The 22,384-nt window shown below is 35.4% G+C and overlaps 1 protein-coding gene across 7 annotated transcripts in view; it reads right to left on the bottom strand.

The window, feature by feature from the left end:
- Cep128 (centrosomal protein 128) overlaps nucleotides 1-22,384 on the bottom strand; it is a 422,276-nt gene that overhangs the window by 237,951 nt on the left and 161,941 nt on the right. For all 7 annotated transcript variants that reach the window (XM_063241248.1, XM_063241247.1, XM_063241250.1 and 4 more), the window contains 2 exons: nucleotides 19,669-19,845; nucleotides 8,748-8,807 (listed from right to left, as the gene is read on the bottom strand). In XM_063241248.1, the coding sequence (XP_063097318.1) occupies nucleotides 8,748-8,807; nucleotides 19,669-19,845 (237 nt within the window). The remainder of the gene's footprint in view (nucleotides 1-8,747; nucleotides 8,808-19,668; nucleotides 19,846-22,384) is intronic.

Raw genomic sequence — 22,384 nt, 5'->3', positions numbered from 1 at the left:
CACATCAATTGTCACTCGCATGCTGTCACCAGGTCCTACTCCTGTCCTTCACTGCCTTTGAATCTCTGAGCAACGTCCTTAGCTCTGTCTCATTTGCACTATGAGAAGTTTTTAATTGCCCTCTCTGCCTTTGATCATGCCACCTCTAACCTTTCAGTCACTGTCAGTGCCACACTTCTAAAATACAAATATGAGTGTGTACTCTTTCTCCAAACTCCATTGTATAACTTACAACACTCTCAATAAAACGTGATCTCCATGCTTGCCTGTATCTTCCTACCCTGCCATGCTGTCTTGCCCTTCTGTTGGTGAAGGGCACACTTGTGCCACATCATTTGGGAATTCTTTGCTTTTATCATACTGGTCCTCTCCCAAGCCACTCCTAGATTATTTCCCCCTACATCTTCTCTTTCCCCTTTACCTGGCCAGCTTCAGCTTTCACCTGAGAAACAGCAGGCTTCAGGTTTCTCCAGAAGCCGGATCATTCATTTTTATGTCACAGCATGTAACATGGCAGCTAGGACATGGAAGCACTCAGGAAACTAGAAAGCTGAATAGAAGTTTGCCTCTGCATGCTTTGCTAGAATTTATGACAAAAACATCCCCAGTTCTTTCCCAGGCATTTCTTGACAATCATCTCAACTTTCTTACTTCCTATAAAGTCTCATCCTACTTTTCATTGCTTATTTTATCTGTATATCTATTCCAGCTCTCAGGTGAACTTCAGGTTTTGTTATGCCACCACTGTCAACAGAGCAACAGTGATAAAATCCCCACCCAATCCTCTAGCTCTGCTTAGAATTAAAACTAACAGTAGAAATTCATTTAGTAGATTTATGAAAACAATTACCAAATGCCCTCAGAGGTCCTTCCAATCCTGCAAGATGTCAGCATGGGCGAGCTGAATAGCAATTCTACTTTCCATACAGTATTTGTCCTCAGATTTCAGATCTTATCTTCAATACTTATAGAGCTGTCCAGTCATAGTTCATGGGAATTACAGTATTGTAGGCCATCAATAACCTAAGCCATCTTTCTAGTAAACAGATTCAATTCCTCCTTAGTTACTTGGTCAGCACAGTATTTTTTATCACAACCCTTTTACACTATAAAAGGCACAGTTGTCTCAAGCAGTATTAAACTGGTCTGATCAGAAGTTCAATCCCATTAAATGATAAGGAAAACTGCTCACTGGCTCCCAAATTAAAGAGCTATGATTAAGAGTCATCTCTGACTCTCATAATTTAACTGAAATACAGCAGTGAAAGCCTTCTGTTCAGAAATGATAAAGAATTTAACTTGAAAGAAAATTCCAAGAACATTGCTCTTGTTGTCAGACTTGTGGCATTGAGAAAAAAGAAAAAAAGCTGTATTAATGCACAACAGATATGTCTGGCTAAAAAGAAAAATTCTGAGATAACAAAGCGTATATATTCTAAATTTCTTATGCAGGTGGCTGAAACATAAATTTCCATTTACTTCTATCAAAGGACAGGATTATACAGGGTCACTGTTTCTAAAACAGAAGACAAAAATTTTCAAGGTAAGTTAAATACTAGTGCTTAATCACAATTACTTTATTTTCCTCTTAATGTTTTTTTCTCTTTCTCTATCTTTTAAAGATGTTTGTCTAATGTACAGCTGCTCTCAGAGGTGACTCTCACCTTTATACTCCTCCCACCTGTACCTTAATCTATAATCTTGGTGCATGATCTGTTCTACCCATGATTACCCTATCAGAGAGCTTCCATTTATTTTTTTAATGGTAGTAAAGCTTTAGCTTAAAGACGAAAGGAATAAGCTCTGCACAGTGAGTTTGATCAAGTAAATACAGGAAGAGAAATATACCCTGAGGGTAAGCTACCTATGGAAGACAGAAAACAATAGCCTTCTACCTATTTTCTGTAAAACCAAATTGAAATACCACTTTTGTTTCATAGTAGCTAGTTTTCTACAACACACTTTGCAGCATTAGATTGGTACTGCCATCTTCTAAACACAAATAACAGTTAGTTCCTTCTTCTATGTTCTTTGTCAGTGTTTACATCTATGTAAAACAAGGTAACATACTTCAAAGACTTTTTTGAAATATGTTTACATCTCAGTTTTCTCTGTAAGCCTTTACACTGCATGAGAGTAAAGTGGCTGGCTAATCTTCACATCCATAGGGTATATCACAAAGTAGAACACAACTAATCTTAGCTGAATAAACAGACTATAGATGACAGTATGTACAGTGTTAAGACATTAATTGTGAATGACACATGATCTGACTTTACGTTCTCTGACACTAGCCAAGCTACTTTCCTTCTGAGACTTTGATTTTTTCTTTTTTCTAAGACTTTGATTTTCTTTTTTCTAAGGCAAAACAGAATCTTTCTTATAAATTGGTTGGGCTGATAGAGCAGGTGGTTTCCTGTAGAACTTAAATGAGATAAAGTTTTTCAATGACAGCATTTTAAACTGAAAAAAGCTCAAAAAATGAATAAAGTATATAAGATGCAGTGCTAAATAAACCTATACCTAATGATCATAATATTTTATACATTTTAATTAATGAACTGCCGAGTTGATCTGAAATTTTAAAATAGTTGATTATTCTAGAATATACTAGAATCTTTTTAATAAAATTAGAAAATTATTCAATTTTATTTCTTTTGCTTACTTTCCATTTCTATGATTTAGGCACCAAGATAGCAGAGCAGTAAGCAGCAAAGGAGCCTCTACAAGGACCTCAATCCAAACACTGGAACATAGAAGCGTGGGGAAGACAAAGAATGAGGTGGGTTTCCAGGCCCAGGAAACAGAAGCCCACAGAGAGTAAAGAGAGAAACTTCAGTGAGAAAGTAGGTAGCCAACAGCGCCTTCTCTCTGAAACAGCAGTTAAAACCTATGAACACAGTGAGGGTGACAGCCGGCAACCACGGAGGGCTCCATGGAGAGATGCAGCAACGGAGGGGAGAAGCTTCCTGAAGGACTGCACTGGCCTGTGGTGAGGACTGTTACGGTTGATACTGTGTGTCAACATCAGCAGTTAAGAAGTTTAACTGAGAGACTCAGCGGGGAGCCAGGGTTCTTATTTCATAAATATCCTCATCCTGTGCAAGAGGAGGACACATAGATTTTGTGAGTGCTACACATGTCCTGGGGGAAGGGGGTGAGCTGTGTACAATGTAAGGGAGAAAAAGAGGCCTGTCCTTCCCCATTTTGCTCTGGCTGCCCAGTGCCATGCCACCCTGCTGAGGAGCCAGCTGTTTATGGACTGAAACCTCCACAATGTGCTGAATAAACCTTTCCTTCCTTCATTTTGAATGTTATTTTGTCCCAGCAATGAGAGAAAAGTAACCAAGACAAGTGCTGAGGGCTCAGTCATCATGCACAAGACAGCAAGCAACTGGCTTGGAGCCATCCAGGAGTGGGGCCAACTAAGCTCAGAACTCAGAGCAGCAGCTGGCTACATCTAGCGGCTCCCAGCTGGGCTCACACTGGTGGAAGGTGAGCAGGCAGCTGCAGGTCAAATGAATCTGGTCTTGGCCAGAAGGTGCAGGCTTGCTGTGACTATCCACGATGCTGCCAAAAAGCTACTGCTGGCTTGCTGGGACAAATCAATATGGAACAGGACTGTCCCCACATTTCTACCAGTGACAGCAGAGACAAGCCTGAAAGTGAACTTCTTTTTCCTTCTCTCTCCTTTCTTTTGTGTTTCTGTTGTTTTTATTTTTATTTTTTTCTCCTTCATTGTTTGGTCCTTTTTTATGAGTCAGAATATGGTTTCTACAAACTTTGTGGTTGTTGTTCTGTTTTTCCTTTTATCTCTCCTCTCTTTCCTGTCCGGCTTCTGCACTAGTTTGCAAAGTTAGCACCATCCTCCTCTTTCCACCAGCCTTACTTTTAACTTCTTCCTCTTCTCCTACCTCTCTATAGTTACCATAACCCTTTTTAAATTTTAAACTCTGAGGGTAAAACTAACATACTAACTACATTAGCCACAATATAAAACAAGAAAAAGAAAAATCTACAGTCAGGCATATCATAATCAAGAGTCCAGAAATTCAACACAATAATAGAATCATAAAAGATATTAGGCAAAAGAAATGAATCACCTATAAAGGAAAGCGGATTAGAATCACCTGAACTCTCAGCACAAACCCTCAAGTCAAAGAGAGTGAAATATCTCTGGTTCTAAAAGAAAACAACTTTCAACCCAGATTGCTGTACCCCACAAAACTATCTTTTAAAACTGATGGAGAAACAAGATACTTCCATGACAAAGAACATGTGAGGAAATTTATGCTGAGCAAACCAACGACTCCAAAATGTTTTGCAGAACATGCTAGAAAGAGATAACAGGGACTATAAATCCATGATCCCCAACAAAAAGAATTCACTGGCCAAAGAAACACTTAAACACAGGGATAGAAAAAAAGAGGGGGAGCCAACAACAGGAAAATAACATGACAAGGATGTCAATACAGATCAGTTACAACCATCAATGTGAATGGTCTCAATTCACCCATCAAAAGACACAGACTGGCAAAATGATCAAGAAGCAAGGCCCAACAATGTGCTTTACACAAGAAACACATTTAATTCAAAAAGAAATTCATGGACTGAAAGTCAAAGGATGGAAAATAATACTTCATGTGACAGGAAGCCAGAAAAAAAGCAGGGTTAGCACTTTTATTTGCAGACAAAGTGAATTTCAAGCCAAGACTGATCAAGAAAAAGAAGGTCACTACATCCTTGTAAAGTGAACAATCCAAGAGGAAAAGATAACGATCATAAATATATGTGCATCAAATCCCAGTGCACTCAACATTAAAAAAAAAGTATTAATGGGCATGAAAAATCAAAGAAGCACTAATACAGCTGCATTGGGGGACCTCAATATCCCACAGTCACAAACAGACAAGCCAGCTAGACAAAACATCAACAGTGAAGTATTCAAACTGAACCAAACTTTTGAACAAATGGACTTTGTAGATGTTCTAACCCACAATATCAGAATATACATTCTTCTCAACTGTACACAGGTTGTTCTCCAAAAGAGACTACATACTAGACTCAACTAAGAAAGAGAACTACAGCTCAGTCTCCCTAATGAACACAGACACAAAAATCCTCAGTAAGATACTGGCAAACAGAATGCAGCAAATCATCAAGAAGGTTAACATGACCAAGTGGAATTCATCACAAGGATACAGGAATGGTTCAACATATGCAAATACATCAATGTAATACACCATATTAACAGAGCCAAGGACAAAAAGTATATGATCATCTCAAAGATGCACAAAAACCAGGTGACACAGTCCAGCACCCACTCATGATATATACCCTAAAGAAAATTGGAATAGATTGTCTTTATCTCAATCTGATAAAAGCCATCTGTGACAAATCAACAGCCAACATCATACTAAATGGACAAAAGCTGCAATCTTTCACTCTAAAATCAGTAACAAGACAAGGCTGTCATCCACTGTCTGCACTCTTATTCAACATAGCCCTGAAAACCATAGCCAAAGCAACTGGGCATGAGAAAGAAATAACGACAGAAATGGAAGAAATAAAACTATCAATATTTACAGAAGACCTCGAAAACTCCACTAAAAAACTGCTAGATTTAATAAGCAAATTGGGTAGCGTAGGTGGATACAAAGTCAACACTCAAAAATCAATACCATTCCTACACATGAATAACAAACTCATTAAGAGAGAAATTAGGGAAACAATACTGTTGTGGATTAAGAACTGGTAGTCAACTTAACGCCAGCTGGATTACATCAGCATGGCGCTGAGCATAGGATGTTCCACCTGAGGAAAGTTGCTAGGATAAATAGAGAGGTGGAGAAGGAAAAGCTATTGCATTGAGGCGTTGAGGCATTGCGGGTTCTCCTACGAGTTGCTGTTTGAACGACTGGTTCTCCTGGAGAAGCTCTGGTCCTCACATCGAGTTGTTTCCTGGCTCCAGAGAGGAAGATGTGTGCTGCTTGGTCTCCAGGTTAACTCGTCACGCTGGTTTCCTGGCATGTACTCAACTATGCTTGTCAGAGGAGGAGCTCGGGGCCTCTGTGTCACTGAGGTTGGCTGTAGTGATTTTCAGGAAAGCCCTGGTCTTTGTCGTGAGTGTGACTTCTCGGCACCAGTGTAGAACCATCAACCTCCCAGCACAGCTCATTCATCCTGTTGTATAGACTTTCTAGCTTTCACCACTGACCTTTGGGCCTTAACAGCATGGATCCGTAAAAGAAACTGGCATGAGTCCTTCTTGTGGGCTCTAGACCTCCAGCTGGACTCGTGGGAGGCATTGTCATGAGCTCTGGGCCTTCATCTGGATTCATGTAGGACATTGCTGTGGGATTCAGGCCCTTCGCTAAATATTCTATGTCTTTAGTGTTGTGGATAGATTTCCTGCATTTCTTCGTGTTAACTCTGGGTGACTATCATAAAAAAAAAAATTTATAAACTCCGTGTCCTGATTCTAATTGTTCCGCTCACAACCCCTGACTACAAAAAATACCATTCAATGTAGCATCCAAACAATTGAAATACCTAACAATCAGTCTAAAAAAGGATGTAAAACTATAATATTCTGAAAATATAATACTCTGGAGATTGAAGAGGGTATCAAAACATGGAAAGATGTTCCTTGCTTTTGCCTAGGAAAAACCAATATAGTGAAAATGGCCATATTTCTAAAACCATCGTACAGATTTAATGCAATTCTGATCAAAATTCCAACAGCATATCACACAGAATTACAGAAAAAAATACTAAAATTCATTTGGAACCACGAAAGACCTAGAATAGCAAAGGCATTCTGGGCAACAAAGGCAAAGCAGGAGGCATCACAAACCCTGATTTGAAATTACACTGTAAAGCTACTCTGATTTTAAAAAAAAAAGGAAAAAGAAAAAGAAAAACAGTGTGGTACTGGCAGAAAAACAGACCCAAAGATCAGTGAAACAGACATGCTTAGCCACCTTATCTTTGACAAAGATGCCAAACATATGTACTGAAAGAAAGATAACCTCTTTAGTAAATAGGGCTGGAAAAACTGACCTTGTACGTACCAAAGATTAAAATCAGACCCATATCTTTCACCACGCATTAACTAAATTTGAACTGGATCAAAGATCTAAATATTAAAAATATTACAGTTGCTAGAAGATAGAATAGGTAAAATTTGAAGTTAATGACATAGGCAAACACATTATGAATAAAATTCCGGTTGCACAGAAATTCAAAGAGTCAACAACTGGGATCTCATCTTATTAAAAAGCTTTTGCACAGCAAGAGAAATCACCAGTAAAGTAAAGAAAAAAACCCAGACAGTGGGAAAATGTTTATCAGCTGTTCCTCAAAGAATTAAATATCAAGAATATATAAAGAACCTAAAAAAGTCAGATCTCCCAAATTTAAAGACTCAGTGCAAAAATAGGCATCTGAAACAAATACGCTCTTCTCAAATGAAATACAAACAACAAATAATTATATGAAAAATGTTCAACATCACTGATCACTCAATGCAAATTAAAATAACACTGAGATTGCATTAACACTACAATGTCTCCACTGTTTCCACTGAAGCCACAGAAAGAATGGCTATCATCAAAAAATCAAGCAATAACAAAGCTGGAGGAAGTAGAGGAGAAAAGGAAGACTTCTCCTCTGCTGGTGGGAGTATAGACTGGTGCAACCACTGCAGAGACTCATGTGCAGATTCCTCACAAAACTAGGATTGGAAGTCCCATTTGACAAAGCTATTCATCTTCTAGGTAGCTTCCCAGAAGAATTAAAAACCTCATACCACAGCGACATCTTGTACTCATGTTTATAAAAGCACAATTTTATAATAGCTAAATTTTGGGGAAAACCCAAATGCCCATCAACTGAGGACTGGATAAAAAAGATATGTCATTTTATTGTAAAACAGTAAGAAACTGTTCAAAAGGAAAGAGAAACTTGGTTGGGAGAAAGGAGAAAAGACAAGGAAAAAAACATACATAGAGAGAGAGCTGCTGGAAGATATATATATATATATATATATATATATACATCTAGTGCTAGTATTGTTTGGACAATTAAATGCCTATATCCTGTATTCTGAGTAACTAATTTAAATATAACAATATGCAGTGTATTAACTGTTGTTACCCGCTTCTTGTTTGGAAATTGTTTTTCTTTTCCTTTAAAAAAATTTTTAAAATATAGTGGCAAGAACCAGAAGGCAAGGAAGTTATCATTAGAAGATAAATTTTACTCATCTCATTTTGTACACAACATTGAAAGAGCTAAAAGTATGTGTTGCCTACTTTAACCATGAATGAGGAGCCAGCATCGTGGCAGGCTTGTTTGCTCTTACCCAGAAGAATCAAAAAATATTAAGTACATATGTATAAAGTGAATATTAGTTCTGGTTGCCTTGACCTTTATATACTGCCAGAGAAATTCTCCCAGCCCAACAAGAAGGTAGAAAAATATGCCTCTTTAACCATCTGATCCTTAATATTTCAAGTTTAATTTTCCTTTATTCTCTCATACAACACCTATATATTTAAGCTAATTTTTAAATATTAAGTTAAGAAACATGGAAGCTTTTTAAAATATGTTATGGTGTCATTTTCCCTTAGAATGAAATATTACAGTTTCATATGCTCAGTTGTAAGACAAAATGTACGAATAAACCAACAGGATGACTTAGAAAACATAAATACTGTAACTTTAGGATTAACAAAGATACTTACCTTACTTTCTGCTAACCAGCGATGTGGGTCATAATGTATATCAGGACCAGAGGATAAAACCTACAAAAAAAAAGAGGAAAGATAATTATAAATGGATTTTTCTGTAATATGAATTTACATAAATGGAAATTTTTGTCCAGGTATCCAAAAATTTAGGCCCTGAATCTAACGATTTAAAAGAATCAAGTTTGTACCAAGTATTAAACCACTTCCAAACCATTTGTTCGGTGTCTATTTATATGTTGATTTATTTATTTTTTATTGGCAATAGCCTTGATTAAAACCACTTTACTTTATTTTTCTTTGTTTTGCTCAGTCTTGTTCAACTTCCCTGAAGTTTAAATGTGATTACATGAAATAATTTTTTTCTTATATATTCTTATTTAACTCTGTGAGGGCCATTTTGTCTTGCCAATGACTGTTAAAACAGATAAAATTCATAAATATGATTTCATACAAATATTGGCTTATATTTCAAGATAATGAAAAAAGTTCTGCAATAACTTGTTGTCTTTATTGCCTTTACACCAATTCCTTGCCATTTAGCATTGCCTTTTCACTGGCATAAAATTATTCTCAAAGGTGTGCAATGACTTTATAACTGTATACTAAGTTTTTATCTCAGTCTTTACTTTCTTTTAACTTTTTACTACATATATTATTTTACTGGATGCTTTCTGTTTAAATGAATTCAATCCATCTGCAAAGAGATGTCTATTCCCACTCTCAAAAATTTCCATCAAGATTACATTTAGATAATTTACTTGGAAATATCATAAATATGTATTAAGCATCTATCACATGCTATATAATGTATACATCCAATGCCATATCTATCCAGTCTTTCTTTTGTCCACCCTTCTATCTAAATCCCATACTATTCTTTTTCAGTGAATTTTTTCTAATCACCTTATTATTCAGGATTCTCTTCTTCTCCCAACTCTATTAAGTCACTGAGTAAGTGTTAATATTCATTTGTCACTGATTATACTTTCATTTTCATTCATTAATGACATATCTCTCAACCAAATCTAAATTTACCTCATGCTCACAACTGTACAAAATACTTTGATATAAATAATACAAGTAGTATTCTTATTTTATGTCTTGCTTCACAGATTTATACAAGATTTCATGTTTAAGTAAACAACCTTGACCACTTCCAGTGGTATGGCTTAATTTCTCTACACTGTAACTTATTATAAAGTAAACAATCAACCTTATAAAGTCAATTACAGATCAAATAAAATAATAAACAAGCATTAGCACAGCTTCTGTCACACAGAACACACTATCACTGCATACCAACATAACATCATCAATAAGAACAAAGCTCTATTATGCTAAGAACACTGTAACAAGTATTAGTCTTAGAAAAAGATAAAGAACCAAATACGTATGTGAACACATTACAAAAAAAAAAAAAAAAATACTGATGGCTAACATTAGCTCACTATGTACCAAGAGTAAGATATTTCTCATTATAACGTACTACTTCAGTATATCACTTTATCCTCAAAGGAGCCAACTTGTAATGAAAGACACAGGTGCTGTGAAAGGACAGAGATTACACAGCTTGTCCAAGATCAGATGGTAGAAATCTGGAGAGATATGTTAAAGCCGTATCTGTCTTGATCCAAAACCCATCCTTTTTTATAATCTAAAACAACATGAATATTCAGTTCAAGCATTACAGGAAGAGACAAATTCAAATAAAGATACAATGCTGAGCTAATCCATCTAGTTGAGGTCTTGTGTTATCTAAGATTGCCCTATAAGAATGAAATATCTTTAATTCACACAGTTCTCTAAAGGTTTTATAATGGCAATGATTTAATTCAATGTCTTTAGTTATTCTTTAGAAGCATGTAATGAGTAGCATATATGTTAGTCATTAAAACAAAATTTTTAACTAGAGATAATATCAATATTTTCCAGAATTTTTCTCAATCTGTTATTGAATACATTTCACATCACAGCCCCATATAAAATGAATGAAAAATTTATCAGCAATATTTCAAAACTCAAGAAATGACAAAGAATAATTGGAAGTACTCCTTTTTCAAAATTTTTTAAATGATTCTTTTACACACTCTCCCACAGAACTATAACATAAAGAATCAACTATCTTTAACAAATCCATTAATGGTTTTCTTGTGGTAGCAAGAAATCCTAAATTCATGGATATTCACTTTTATGAAGGGTGTAAGTACAAACAGAGCTAGTAGGAACAAATCTACAGTGAAAATACACCTTCTTCTCTGTTTACTTTCTACCCATGGGTTGAACTGAGTTCAACTTTCTTTAAGTGAAGAAGTACAAAAGCTACCACCATCATTCCATGCCTGAAAACTTATGAATGAACAGGAATCTGTATTACATTAAGAAGGCAATTTGTGCATTATAAAGATATATTTAATCAATATCCTGTCTACATATCATGTTTCTGATTACAACTATCCATAGCAAAGACTAAATACAACAAGATTCAAATGTTTCTATTTTTATACTCCAATATGATTGAAAATTATCTGGACACAAATAGTCAAATACAGGGCAAACACTGCATAAATATATGTGCTTCTTTTACTTAAAATTAAGATTTCCAAGTCCACAGACACTTTACATACATGTAAATAAGGTAAGTCTTAAATGTAAAAAGCAGCATTAGATAGGAAAAAGAATAAGCTAACTTTATAAGTGGCCGATATGAAACTTTAAAAAGTCAGTTTTCATCCTGCAACAGTAGGATGAAACAGTAAATGCTAATATGATGCTCACAGAAATGACATCTGAACATTTTTTAAAAGACATTATATAGAAATACACATAATACACCATAGACGATGGCCGCTCCATGCCTGCCCTCCACCTCAGACCCCAGACCTCCATCTCAGGGGCTGGCCACTCCGCACCTATCCCCACCTGCCAACCCCCTCAACGTAGTACTGTTATAGATCCTCGGCTGCCCCTCCTCCTCCCAGAACCTTGGACTGCAGTGGATTAGCCTTGCTGGGTTGATGTGACACTCAGTAACCCCTCATCTAAACAGAGGACCTCAGCAGGCTTTCATTAGTGTAGAAATTTTACCTCTAAAACAGAAAACTTCACTGAGTACATAGGAGCAGTAGCAAAGTCTTGTCCAGCTGTAGGAACTTGGTGAGCCTGAGTATGGGTGAGTCCCTCCTCTATACAGAGAACATCAGATGGGTTGAGTAGTGTGCAAATAAGGCCTCCTCCAAACCGGAGAAAATTAAAAGGGATTATGAGATACCCAGTGACTCAGTAGGGCCCCAGGTGAGAAAAATTCTATACAGAGGTAGATCTGGTGACCTGGAGCAACCTGAACACATAGTAACAGCAGATACTAATGGTTGCCTTACAGCAATACTCCTAGGCTAGTCAGTCTAGGAAAAATATAGAACTCATGCAACAGGCCCTGCAGGAGGAATTCAGGTGACTGGCCCTCCTCTTAATTGTGGTACCAAGCAACTGGACAAATATCAACCACACTGTAGGAACCTAAGATACACACTACTGAAAGTTGCAATTAGTGGGATTGAAAGACCAAATATTAGCTTGAAACGTGAAAATGACAAAATGAAAAAGCAAAATGTAATCTCAAACATCTAGTCCATCAGGAAAAAGTACAAGAGACACTGAAGTGAGGACTTTAAAAGTCATACATCTGAAATTTCTGAAAAGATACCAAGTGAAATAAAGAAACAAATTCAGAGGCTACAGAGGAAATGAAATTAGAAATAATTTCTCATGTAAAGACAGAAATGATAAACTTAATAAAGGACTTGCTCAGCATAAAAACTAGAGAAGACATAGATTAAAAAGTACAGAAGCATTGGAAACTGACAAAATCTTGAATGAATAAAAGAAAAAACAAGTAGAATTCATTTAACAAATTCAAAGAGATATGCAAGAAATAAATTCTATTGAAAACTGGCAAAACCGTTTAAATGAAGCTGATGATAGAATTTTGGACCTAGAGGACAGGATTGCAGCTAGTGATCATGAAAGAATAGAACTTTTAAAAAAAAACAAGGCAGCAGGAAATGATAATTCAACAGCTTCAAGATGATGCCAAGAGAAACAATATAAGACTAATAAACAACAAAGAAGATGTAGGAGTCAAGGTGAATGACATCAGTAAACTGTTCACAGAAGTAATAGCAGAAAATTTCCCAACATGTGGAAAGAATCTGATATGCAGGTAAGTCAGACATATAGAATGCCCAACAGTCACAATCAACATAAATCTACACCCAGACATATAACAGTTAAGATCCCAGACATGCAGCATAAAAACAGAATACTAAAAGCTTTTAGAGAAAAGACACAACTCACCTATCAAGGAAAGCCCATCAGAATCATGACAGTTTTCAGCACACACCCTCAAGTTAACACAAGTTTGGAGTGAAGTATTTCAAGCCCAGAAAGAAAACAATTTTCAACCCAGATTGACATACTCTGCAAAACTTTCTTTGAAAGTTAATAGAGAAATAAAATACCTCCATGACAAAGAACAACTAAAGGAATTCATGTCCACCAAACCAACACTAGAAAAAGCAGTGAAAGAAATATTAAATAGAGATAAAAATGACTACAATTTCCAGAACAACAACAGAAAGACACCACCAGACAGGGCAAGCAAATAAACAAGGGGGATGTGCAGAAAAACAAAAGGAGGAAAATAACATGAAAAAGTTGAGCCAGTATATATCAGCTGTATCCATCAATAAAATGGCCTCAATTCACCTATTAAAAGAAATAGATTGACAAAATGGATCAAGATATAGGATCCCACAATATGTTGTGTACAAGAAACACATCTCACTCAAAAGGAAACTCATACATTAAAAGTCAAAGGACAAAAAAAAAAAAAAAAAATAGTCCATGTGACAGGAATCCATTAAAAAAGCAGGGGTACCTATTGTTTTTGCAGACAATGTAAACTTCAAAATGATCAAAAGAGATAAACAAGGCCACCATATACTTCTTAAGGGAATAATTAAAAAAAAAGAGCTAACAATCATAAACATATATGCACCAAATACAGAACACCCAACTATATATGACAAACACTAACACATATAAAAAATCAAAAAAAGAAAAACACAATTATAATAGGGGGGCTTAACACCTCATAGTCACAAAGAGATAGATCAACTACACAAAAAGTCAGCAAAAAAAATAACAGAACCAAATCAATCCTGTGAGCAAATGGACTTAGTAGATATTTACAGTGTTCCACACAACCACATCAGAATACACATTCTTCTCAGCTGCGCATGGGATGTTCTCCAAAATAGACCATATATTATCCCATAAAACATTCTTAAGTAAATGTAAAGCGATTAAATTACCCCATGTATATTATCAGACCATAGTGCACTATAATGAAATTAATGACAAAACAAATTGCAAAACTTGCATTATTTATGGAAATTAAATAACAACCTCCTGAACAATCAATGGGTTGTAAGTGCAATTAAAGAAGAAACTAAGCAATGCCTACAATTCAATGAAAATGCAGATACAACATACCGAAACGTGTGGGACACAATGAAAGCAGTCCTAAGAGAGAAACACATAGCAATAAATTATCATACCAAGAAAACAGAATGAACACAAACAAAGCACCTAATGCTGATCTCAAGCTTCTAGAAAAAGAAAAGCAAGTCAAACCCAAAGCTCATAGAAGAGAGAAAATTATAAACTCAGAGGAGAAATTAAATCAATTGAGACTAAAAAAAATACAAAGAATTAATGAACCAAAAAGTTGGTTTTTGAGAGAATAAACAAAATTGATAAACCTCTAGCCAACCTTATCAAGAAAAAGAAAGAGAAAACTCAAATTCATGCAGTAAGGACTGAAAAGATCCCAGGGAAATTCAAAAGATCATGAATACCTACTTCGAAAATCTTCACTCACAAGGGTAGAAAACACAGAAGAAATGGACACATTTCTAGAAATGTGAACTACAAAGCTCAATCAAGAAGATATAACAATTTTGAATAACCCAATATCAGCTATTGAAATTGAAAACTTCCCAACAAAAAAAGACCAGTTCCTGAAGGAATCACAGCTGAATTGTACAAGAAACATAAAGGTTAAACTCCAAAACTCCTCAAACTCTTCAATGAAACTGAAATGGAAGCAATCTTCCCTAACTCATTCCTGGAGGTAAGTATTACCCTGATACCAAAACTAGAGAAAGATCCAACCAAACAGAAGAATTATAGACCAATCTCACTAATGAACACTGATTCAAAGATTCTCAATAAAATACTGGCAAACAGAATGCAGGAAATCATTAAGAAGTTTATATACCACAATCAAGTGGGATTTATTCAAGGAATGCAGGGATGGTTTAACATACACAAATCAATAAATGTAATGCACACATCAACACAGCCAAAAACAGAAGTCACATGATCATCTCAATAGACACAGAAAAAGCTGTTGATAAAGTCCAACATTTGTTCATTATACAAACCCTATAGAATTGTGTAGGGAGCCGTGCGACAGCCCCATTGCTGCCTCCCTGCCTCTCTCTTTCTCCTATGGGCACAATGCGTCTGCCTACATTAACCATAATCCTCTCCTGCTTACGTCACATACCCAGATGTGACGATGACCCTGTTGTATTCATCCCCATAGCCTCTTCCTGTCCCACCAGCCCGCCCTTGGCCTATAAAAGATGCAATCACTTCTGGAATAAACGGGGCTTGATTGGATTCTCTCAACTTGCCTCAGTCTCTCTCTCTGTCTCTCCCATATTTTTATTTAATCCCCGTTCTCCTCCAGGTCACCCCACGGATTGATCCACGGGCCGGATCAGAATTGGGGCTGGGGATTTATCTCAACTGCATAAGCTCCTGCCTTGCAAGTGCGTGGTCGTGAGTTTGATCCCCAGTACCGATAAGAAAAAAAAAAAAAAAAAAAAAAAAAACCTATAGAAACTTAGAATACAGTAACAACCTTAATCTGATAAAGGCCATCTATGACAAACCAACAGCCAACATTATACTAAATGGACAAAAACTGAAAGCTTTCACTCTAAAATCAAGAACAAGAAAAGGATGTCCAGTATCGCCACTTCTATTCAATATAGCTCTGGAAATATTAGCCAGAGCAATCAGACAAGAGAGAGAAATAAAAGGAATAAAGATAGAAAAGCAAGAAGTTAAATTATCACTATTTGCAGATGACATTATACTCTATATAAAAGACACCAAAAACTCTAAAGACTAATAGAGTTAATAAACAAATTCAGCAATGGAGCTGGATACAAAGTCAACACTGAAAAATCACTAGCAATCCTGTAAACAAACAAAAAACTCACTGAGCAAGATATTATGGAAATATTGCCTTTCACAATAGCATCTAAAAAATGAAATACTTAGAAAGCAACCTAACCAAGAATATAAAAGACATATATGCTGAAAATTATGCTACTCTTAAAAAAAAGAGAGAGATTGAAGAGGATTTTAGAAAATGGAAGAATATTCCTTCCTCTTGGCTAGGAAGAACCAACAATGTGAAAATGGCCATATTCCCAAAACTGTTATACAGATTTAATGAAATCCCAATCAAAATACCATTGACATACCTCACATATCTAGAGAAAACCCTCCTAAAATTCATTTGTAAATTGAAGAAACCTAGAATAGAAAAGGTGATTCTGGGCAACAAAGGCAAGGTAAAAGGCATCTCAATTCCTGACTGGAAATTATACTACAAAGCTACAGTGATAAAATCTGTGTGGTACTGGCAAAGAAAATAAACCTGAGGATCAATAGAACAGATTAGAAAATGCAAACACAACTACAAAGTCACTCAACCATCTGATATTTGACAAAGGATACCAACACATTCACTAGAAGAAAGATAGCCTCTTTAACAAACAGTGTTGGAAAAACTGGCTTTCTATATGCCGAAACTAGATTCCATGTCTATCACCCTGCACTAAACTAAAGTCAAAATGGATGAAAGATCTAAATATTAAAAGAAACACTAAGTCTACTGGAAGACAAGGTAGGTAGAAATCTTGGAGACACAGGGATAGTCAGAGAGTTCATGAACAAAACCCAAGCCAATGGGAAGTACTTCAAAGAATCAACAACTGGGATCTCATCTTATGAAAAAGTTTTTGCACTTCAAAAGAAGTCAACAAGAAAGTGAAAAGAAAACTCACAGAATGGGAAAGAATTTTGGCAAGCAACCCCTCAGACAAAGGACTTATATCCAGAACTCATAAAGAATTGAAAAACATGAAGCCCCCAAAATCAAAGACCCTCTCCAAAAGTGGGCATCTGAGATGAACACACATTTCTCAGATGAAGATATACAAATGGTAAATACATACACGAAGAAATGTTCACCATCACTGGTCACTGGAAAAATGCAAATTAAAGCAGCATTGAGATTTCATCTCACTTGGGAAAGAATGGCTGCCATCAGGGAATTAACTGATAACAAATGTTAGCGAGGCTGTGGAGGAAAAAGAACACTTCTCCACTGCTGGTGGGAGTGTAGACTTGTGCAGCCACTGTGGAAATCAGTAGGGAGATTTCTCAGAAAACTAGAATTGGAAGTGCCATTCAATCCAGCTATTCCTCTCCTGGATATTTTCCCATAAAAATTGAAAAGGTCATGTCACAGTGATATATGTGCACCCATGTTTATAGCAGTGCAATTTTTAATAGCTAAATCTTGGAAACAACCCAAGAATGAATGAACAAGATGTGATATTTTTATACAATGGAGTATTACTCGGCTATAAAAAAGGATGATCTTGAGGCTTTTACAGATAAATGGAGGCAACTTGAGAATATCCTCATAAGTGAATCAGACTCACATTTGTAAATATGTCGTATTGTCTCTCTAGTATAAAAATAATAAAAAACTGAAAGAGTAATAAGATTCAAAATCTATAATAGATATTTTAATAATTAAAGGGAAAGAAAGTGCTCTGAAGGATATAACTGTATGTATAAGTGTGCAAGACAGATAACCCTATTACTAAGTTTTTGTTAGTTCATCAGACAGAAATTTCTACTCATTGTTTGAGAGTCCATTGTTTATGCTTTGATTTTGCAACTTGAATAACTACTTCTAAGATAACAATATGTGATTTATCAACTAGTGATTTCTTATTGTCATTTTTTCGACTAGTCATTACTGGGTCTTTTTTGAAATTCTGTGTTTCTACCCTTTTTTTTCTATTCTGTTTTTGTCTCTAAATAAAAAAATACACTTTATAAAAATTCTATCAACCCTACCAAATAATACCAATTGAAATATTTCTATTGAAAGTGAGTCCTAAGAGACAACCCTAACCCAACCCATCCCCTGTAAGTGATCAGCTAATCCAGAGAAACACAAGGTGCAAGATAGCTATTGAAGCAATTTGATGCTTGAGGTGTTTGGTGTTTCATTGACTTTGCAGGTCTAGGGCCAGTGGTCTGATCATCTATTGAGAGGATAACGGTACACAGTATGGCATCTATGGAGGATCTCCTTCTGAAGGTGGTATACAATTTTCATTGTTTTGTTGGGCTGGGTTTTATTCTGCTTTGTTTTGTGTGATTTTATTTTATCCAATGGTATGGGTAGCTATTTCAAAGATAATAAAATATATTATGGTAGCAATTTTAGATTTACTATTGTCTTGTTTTGACATCTTTTATTGCATTCATTGTTTTGTTTTTATTGGTTCTTTTTGTTCTGTTTGATTTTTACTATGTCTGAGGGTATCTGCAAGTATTTTGGAGACAAGTGGCATTAAGGTTACATTGTTGATTTCATATTGTTTGGAAGTCCTGTCAACTGGTTTGTTTTGATTGGTTTTATTCTATTTTATTTTGCTTAGTTTTATTCTCTTTAAAATAAAAAATTTAAAAATACATTAAAAATTGAATCCTATAAACTTTCAATTGCAGGAGTAGAATTATAGTTTCATTTTCTTTAAAACACCACTTAAAAGAGAGAAGAGGGAGGAACATAGGGAAGAAAGGAAAAAAAAAAACAGGAAGATTATTCTAGAGGAGCACAACAAATGAAAAAATAAACACTTGAAAAGAAAAAAAAGTCTAATATTAATATCATAATTTAAGTGCTTTTACATCATACAGTGAGATACCTATAGTGGCAAAGGACGCTGAAGTGTAATGCATTATAACAACTCAAAGCACGGCAACGCTCTCTGAACATAACACATCGATACCACAACCTGCAGCTGACAGAGGTGCTTGGTTTTGTTCAAGGAATTCAAAACTTCTATGGTTACTTTTGCTTTTGTTTATGTTTTCACTACGACAATAAATTGAGCAACAATATTCCATTTTAAATACAAAGGTATACGAAAAACAATTTGCTTAAACAGGGAAGGCAAATAGCATAGTAGTTATCTGCTTAGACTATAAAGTTCCAAGCCCTCATTTCGCACTTAACCAAATGTATGGGTAAGACAAGGTATTAACCTCTTTAGGACGACTTTCCTCTTCCTGAAAGTGGATCTAAGTAAGAGCTTCAGTGATACAGTAGTTTTAGCAAGTTATATATTGACAACAATAAGAACAGCCTATAATAATAAAATTTTCAACTCTGGGCCTCTAGAATACAAAAATATTTTTCTTAATCAGAACTCCTGCCTCTCTCATTAAACATTTTACTTTATAATAAAAGAAACAGACAATTCCATGAAATAAAACCATACTTCCTCTCACTAACTATAATATAGTTATTGTGTCTCATTCTTAAAAAGTGCAAAAAATTATTCTGTTTCACAAAGTTTTCTGAATAAAACGATGACTAAGTAATCATACACTACAATTCCATTTTATAATTATGTATTAGGAAAGTAACTGAAAACTTTAAGGCACAAGGAGAACTCATAATTACTTTCATCTTCTCTACTGAGTCCCTGGAGAAAGTTTTACAAGCTGCGTCAATTTCCTTCCCTATCACTCCAAGAATAGATTCTTGTTCAGTCTCCAGACAAAGAAGTTGATCCTTAAGCTGCAATCTTGCCTCTTCCATCCTCCGTAAGTGCTCTTCTTCATTGCTTAAGTGCTTTTCCTAAGACATTGATAAGAAAAAAAGAACCAAAAATTAATTACTAACAAACCAGGAAATACATACAATATCTATAAAAACACAGACTCACATCAGAAAACAGATCTGAAATTGTCAAATGTAAGATAAAACTACCAATTGTAACTGAGGTAAAGTTACAGAGCTCAGAAGAAAAGCCACTGGGAAACAGGTGAACAGATACTTGGCAAAGAATATTACTGCAATCAAACACCAAAACTACAAAAAATTACTTTACCATTCTAACAACATATTACCAGTAAGAGACCAAAATCTTAAAGCTAATGCCACAAAGTGACTTTGAATTTGTCCTAACATTAGGAAAAATACAAGAAAATATAATGCACCAAAAATAATGTTGCTAATTCTTATTATGAAAACACATGCATACCCAAACACACACACCCACACACACACACACATACACACACACTCCCAAGTGTTACCACGTTTATTTCACAAGAAAATTTTTTTTAAAAACCTTACTTTTCAAATGAAGTCATATTACATTAAATGCTTCTAAAATATGAAAATCTGATGAAAGTGAAGATATAATACAAGAAAATAAATACATTTATTGAAATGAGTTTTTAAGGAGTCTTCCAAGAGATTACAGAGACTTGAGGCTTATTCTAGACAAAACAATTCTCAACCACTATGGTTACATAATTTTATTATAAATTGACGGTTCTTAATTTGAAGCAACAAATGCCCACAAACCCAAAACACCAATATAATACTAAACAGTTTCAGAATTTGTAGCATTTTGGATTTCCAGTTAGTGATTTCTCAAATGGTAAAGTCCATGCAAATTAATTTTTTTCCAAAATCCAAAATAAAATTTGAAATCTAAAATACTTCTGGTCCCAAAAATTTCAGATACATGAAAGTCAACCAGTTCAGGGGGCTGGGGATTTAGCTCAGCGGCATAAGCGCTTGCCTTGCAAGCAGGCAGTCGTGAGTTCGATCCCTGGTACCGATAAAAACAAAACAAAAAAGACAAAAAAAAAAAAAAAAAAAGAAAGAAAGTCAACCAGTTCTGAGAAATTCAAACCAGTACTAAAAAGAGTTTATAAAAACACAATTACTAGAATGGTATAAATAAACAGTAAACCAAACTGATTGCTGGCTATTGATGTCTTCAGTCATTGCACACTATCCTAATCACCTTTATTCTATTAAGAGCAACAAAACTAGGAAAATTATGTAAGTAGCAAAGTCAGACTGAATGTAAAAGATATAACAAGGAGATTAACTCATTGAAAATGAATCATGAAAGGCAGAATAATGCTTATCAAATACAATACAAATGACATTTTTTCAATTGAACTCATATTATAAGCAAATAAAATTCTGTCTTCCCAAAAAGCAGCCATTTTCACAATTTATCTTCTGCAGTTATCTCTAGCCTCATCTTCCTTCTTTCCAAACTATCTGGAACCTACACTATCTACTTTCTCAAATATCTTTACATGTCTCTCCTGACCACAGCTTACTCATACAATTCTACTCAAAGCTGTATTATGTCAAATGGCGCTAGTATCCAAGAGACAGCATTTATCTTGATGAGTTCACCTATTCCATCTCAGCTTTGCAAACTTAGGAAGTGGATTTTCTTTACTTTTCATGCTCTGAGTGGAGTCATCTTGTAGTAGTAAAATATTAAGCTCACAAAAGACTAATGTTCAAACCCAAATTCCACTCAATTAACATTAGTTTACAATGAAGACTAACTGCCATGTAGGGTCAGCATAAATAGTCCACCATCTCACTATGGACTAAACTGAATGAGAAGTCGAACTATCATCAGAATGTTGTTTAATGAACAGGAGACCAGAGCAAAAAGATTTCATTTTGTAAAGTAATGTTTAAATGGCACCAGGATAATGGGAGCCCAGCAGGTCCATCTATACATTAGGGATTTATACACCACAACAGCAAGGGTGTTCTATTTTGTTCTCTTGAAATTCTAGTTACTTCTTACAAGTGCACTTATAAAAGACCAAGGATTGCTTGTTTCCAGTTTATTTTTTGCTTCCTGCCTCATCATATAATCTCTCTAGTTTGTACACACTCTTACCATGTTGCTATCTGCCATGAAGTGAGGCTGGGGTCACTAACTACAGGCCAAACAGCTTAATCTTGGATTTTCAGCTTCCATGAGCCACAAAAATGTCTTTTCTTCATATACATTATTCAGCCACAGATTTTGTTATAGTAACTAAAACTGTAGACTCGATATTATTCTGTGTATCTCAGAAACAGTAAATTTTATAGGCATGACTTTTTTGTAGTGCATATTTATCATACACAATTATGATATTCACCACAGGGAATCTGTACCTGTACACAGTAAAGACACGACTTCTGGTCTTACAGAGCCAACAAATCTACAACTCTCTCCAAGAAATGTCATCACTTTGGTTGTGTCACAATGTAGTTTAGGGACATCTGCAATGAACAACAGTTACAGTACCCAACAATTTAACCCTTTGTCCTAGTTTCATGTTTCACACAGGGGAAA

Source organism: Cavia porcellus, unplaced genomic scaffold (assembly GCF_034190915.1).
Source record: "Cavia porcellus strain 051 isolate PalLab524CR breed Dunkin Hartley unplaced genomic scaffold, mCavPor4.1 scaffold_31, whole genome shotgun sequence".
Lineage (NCBI taxonomy): Eukaryota > Metazoa > Chordata > Mammalia > Rodentia > Caviidae > Cavia > Cavia porcellus.
The sequence above is the reverse complement of the archived record's forward strand: the minus strand, read 5'-3'. Positions and strand labels throughout refer to the sequence as shown.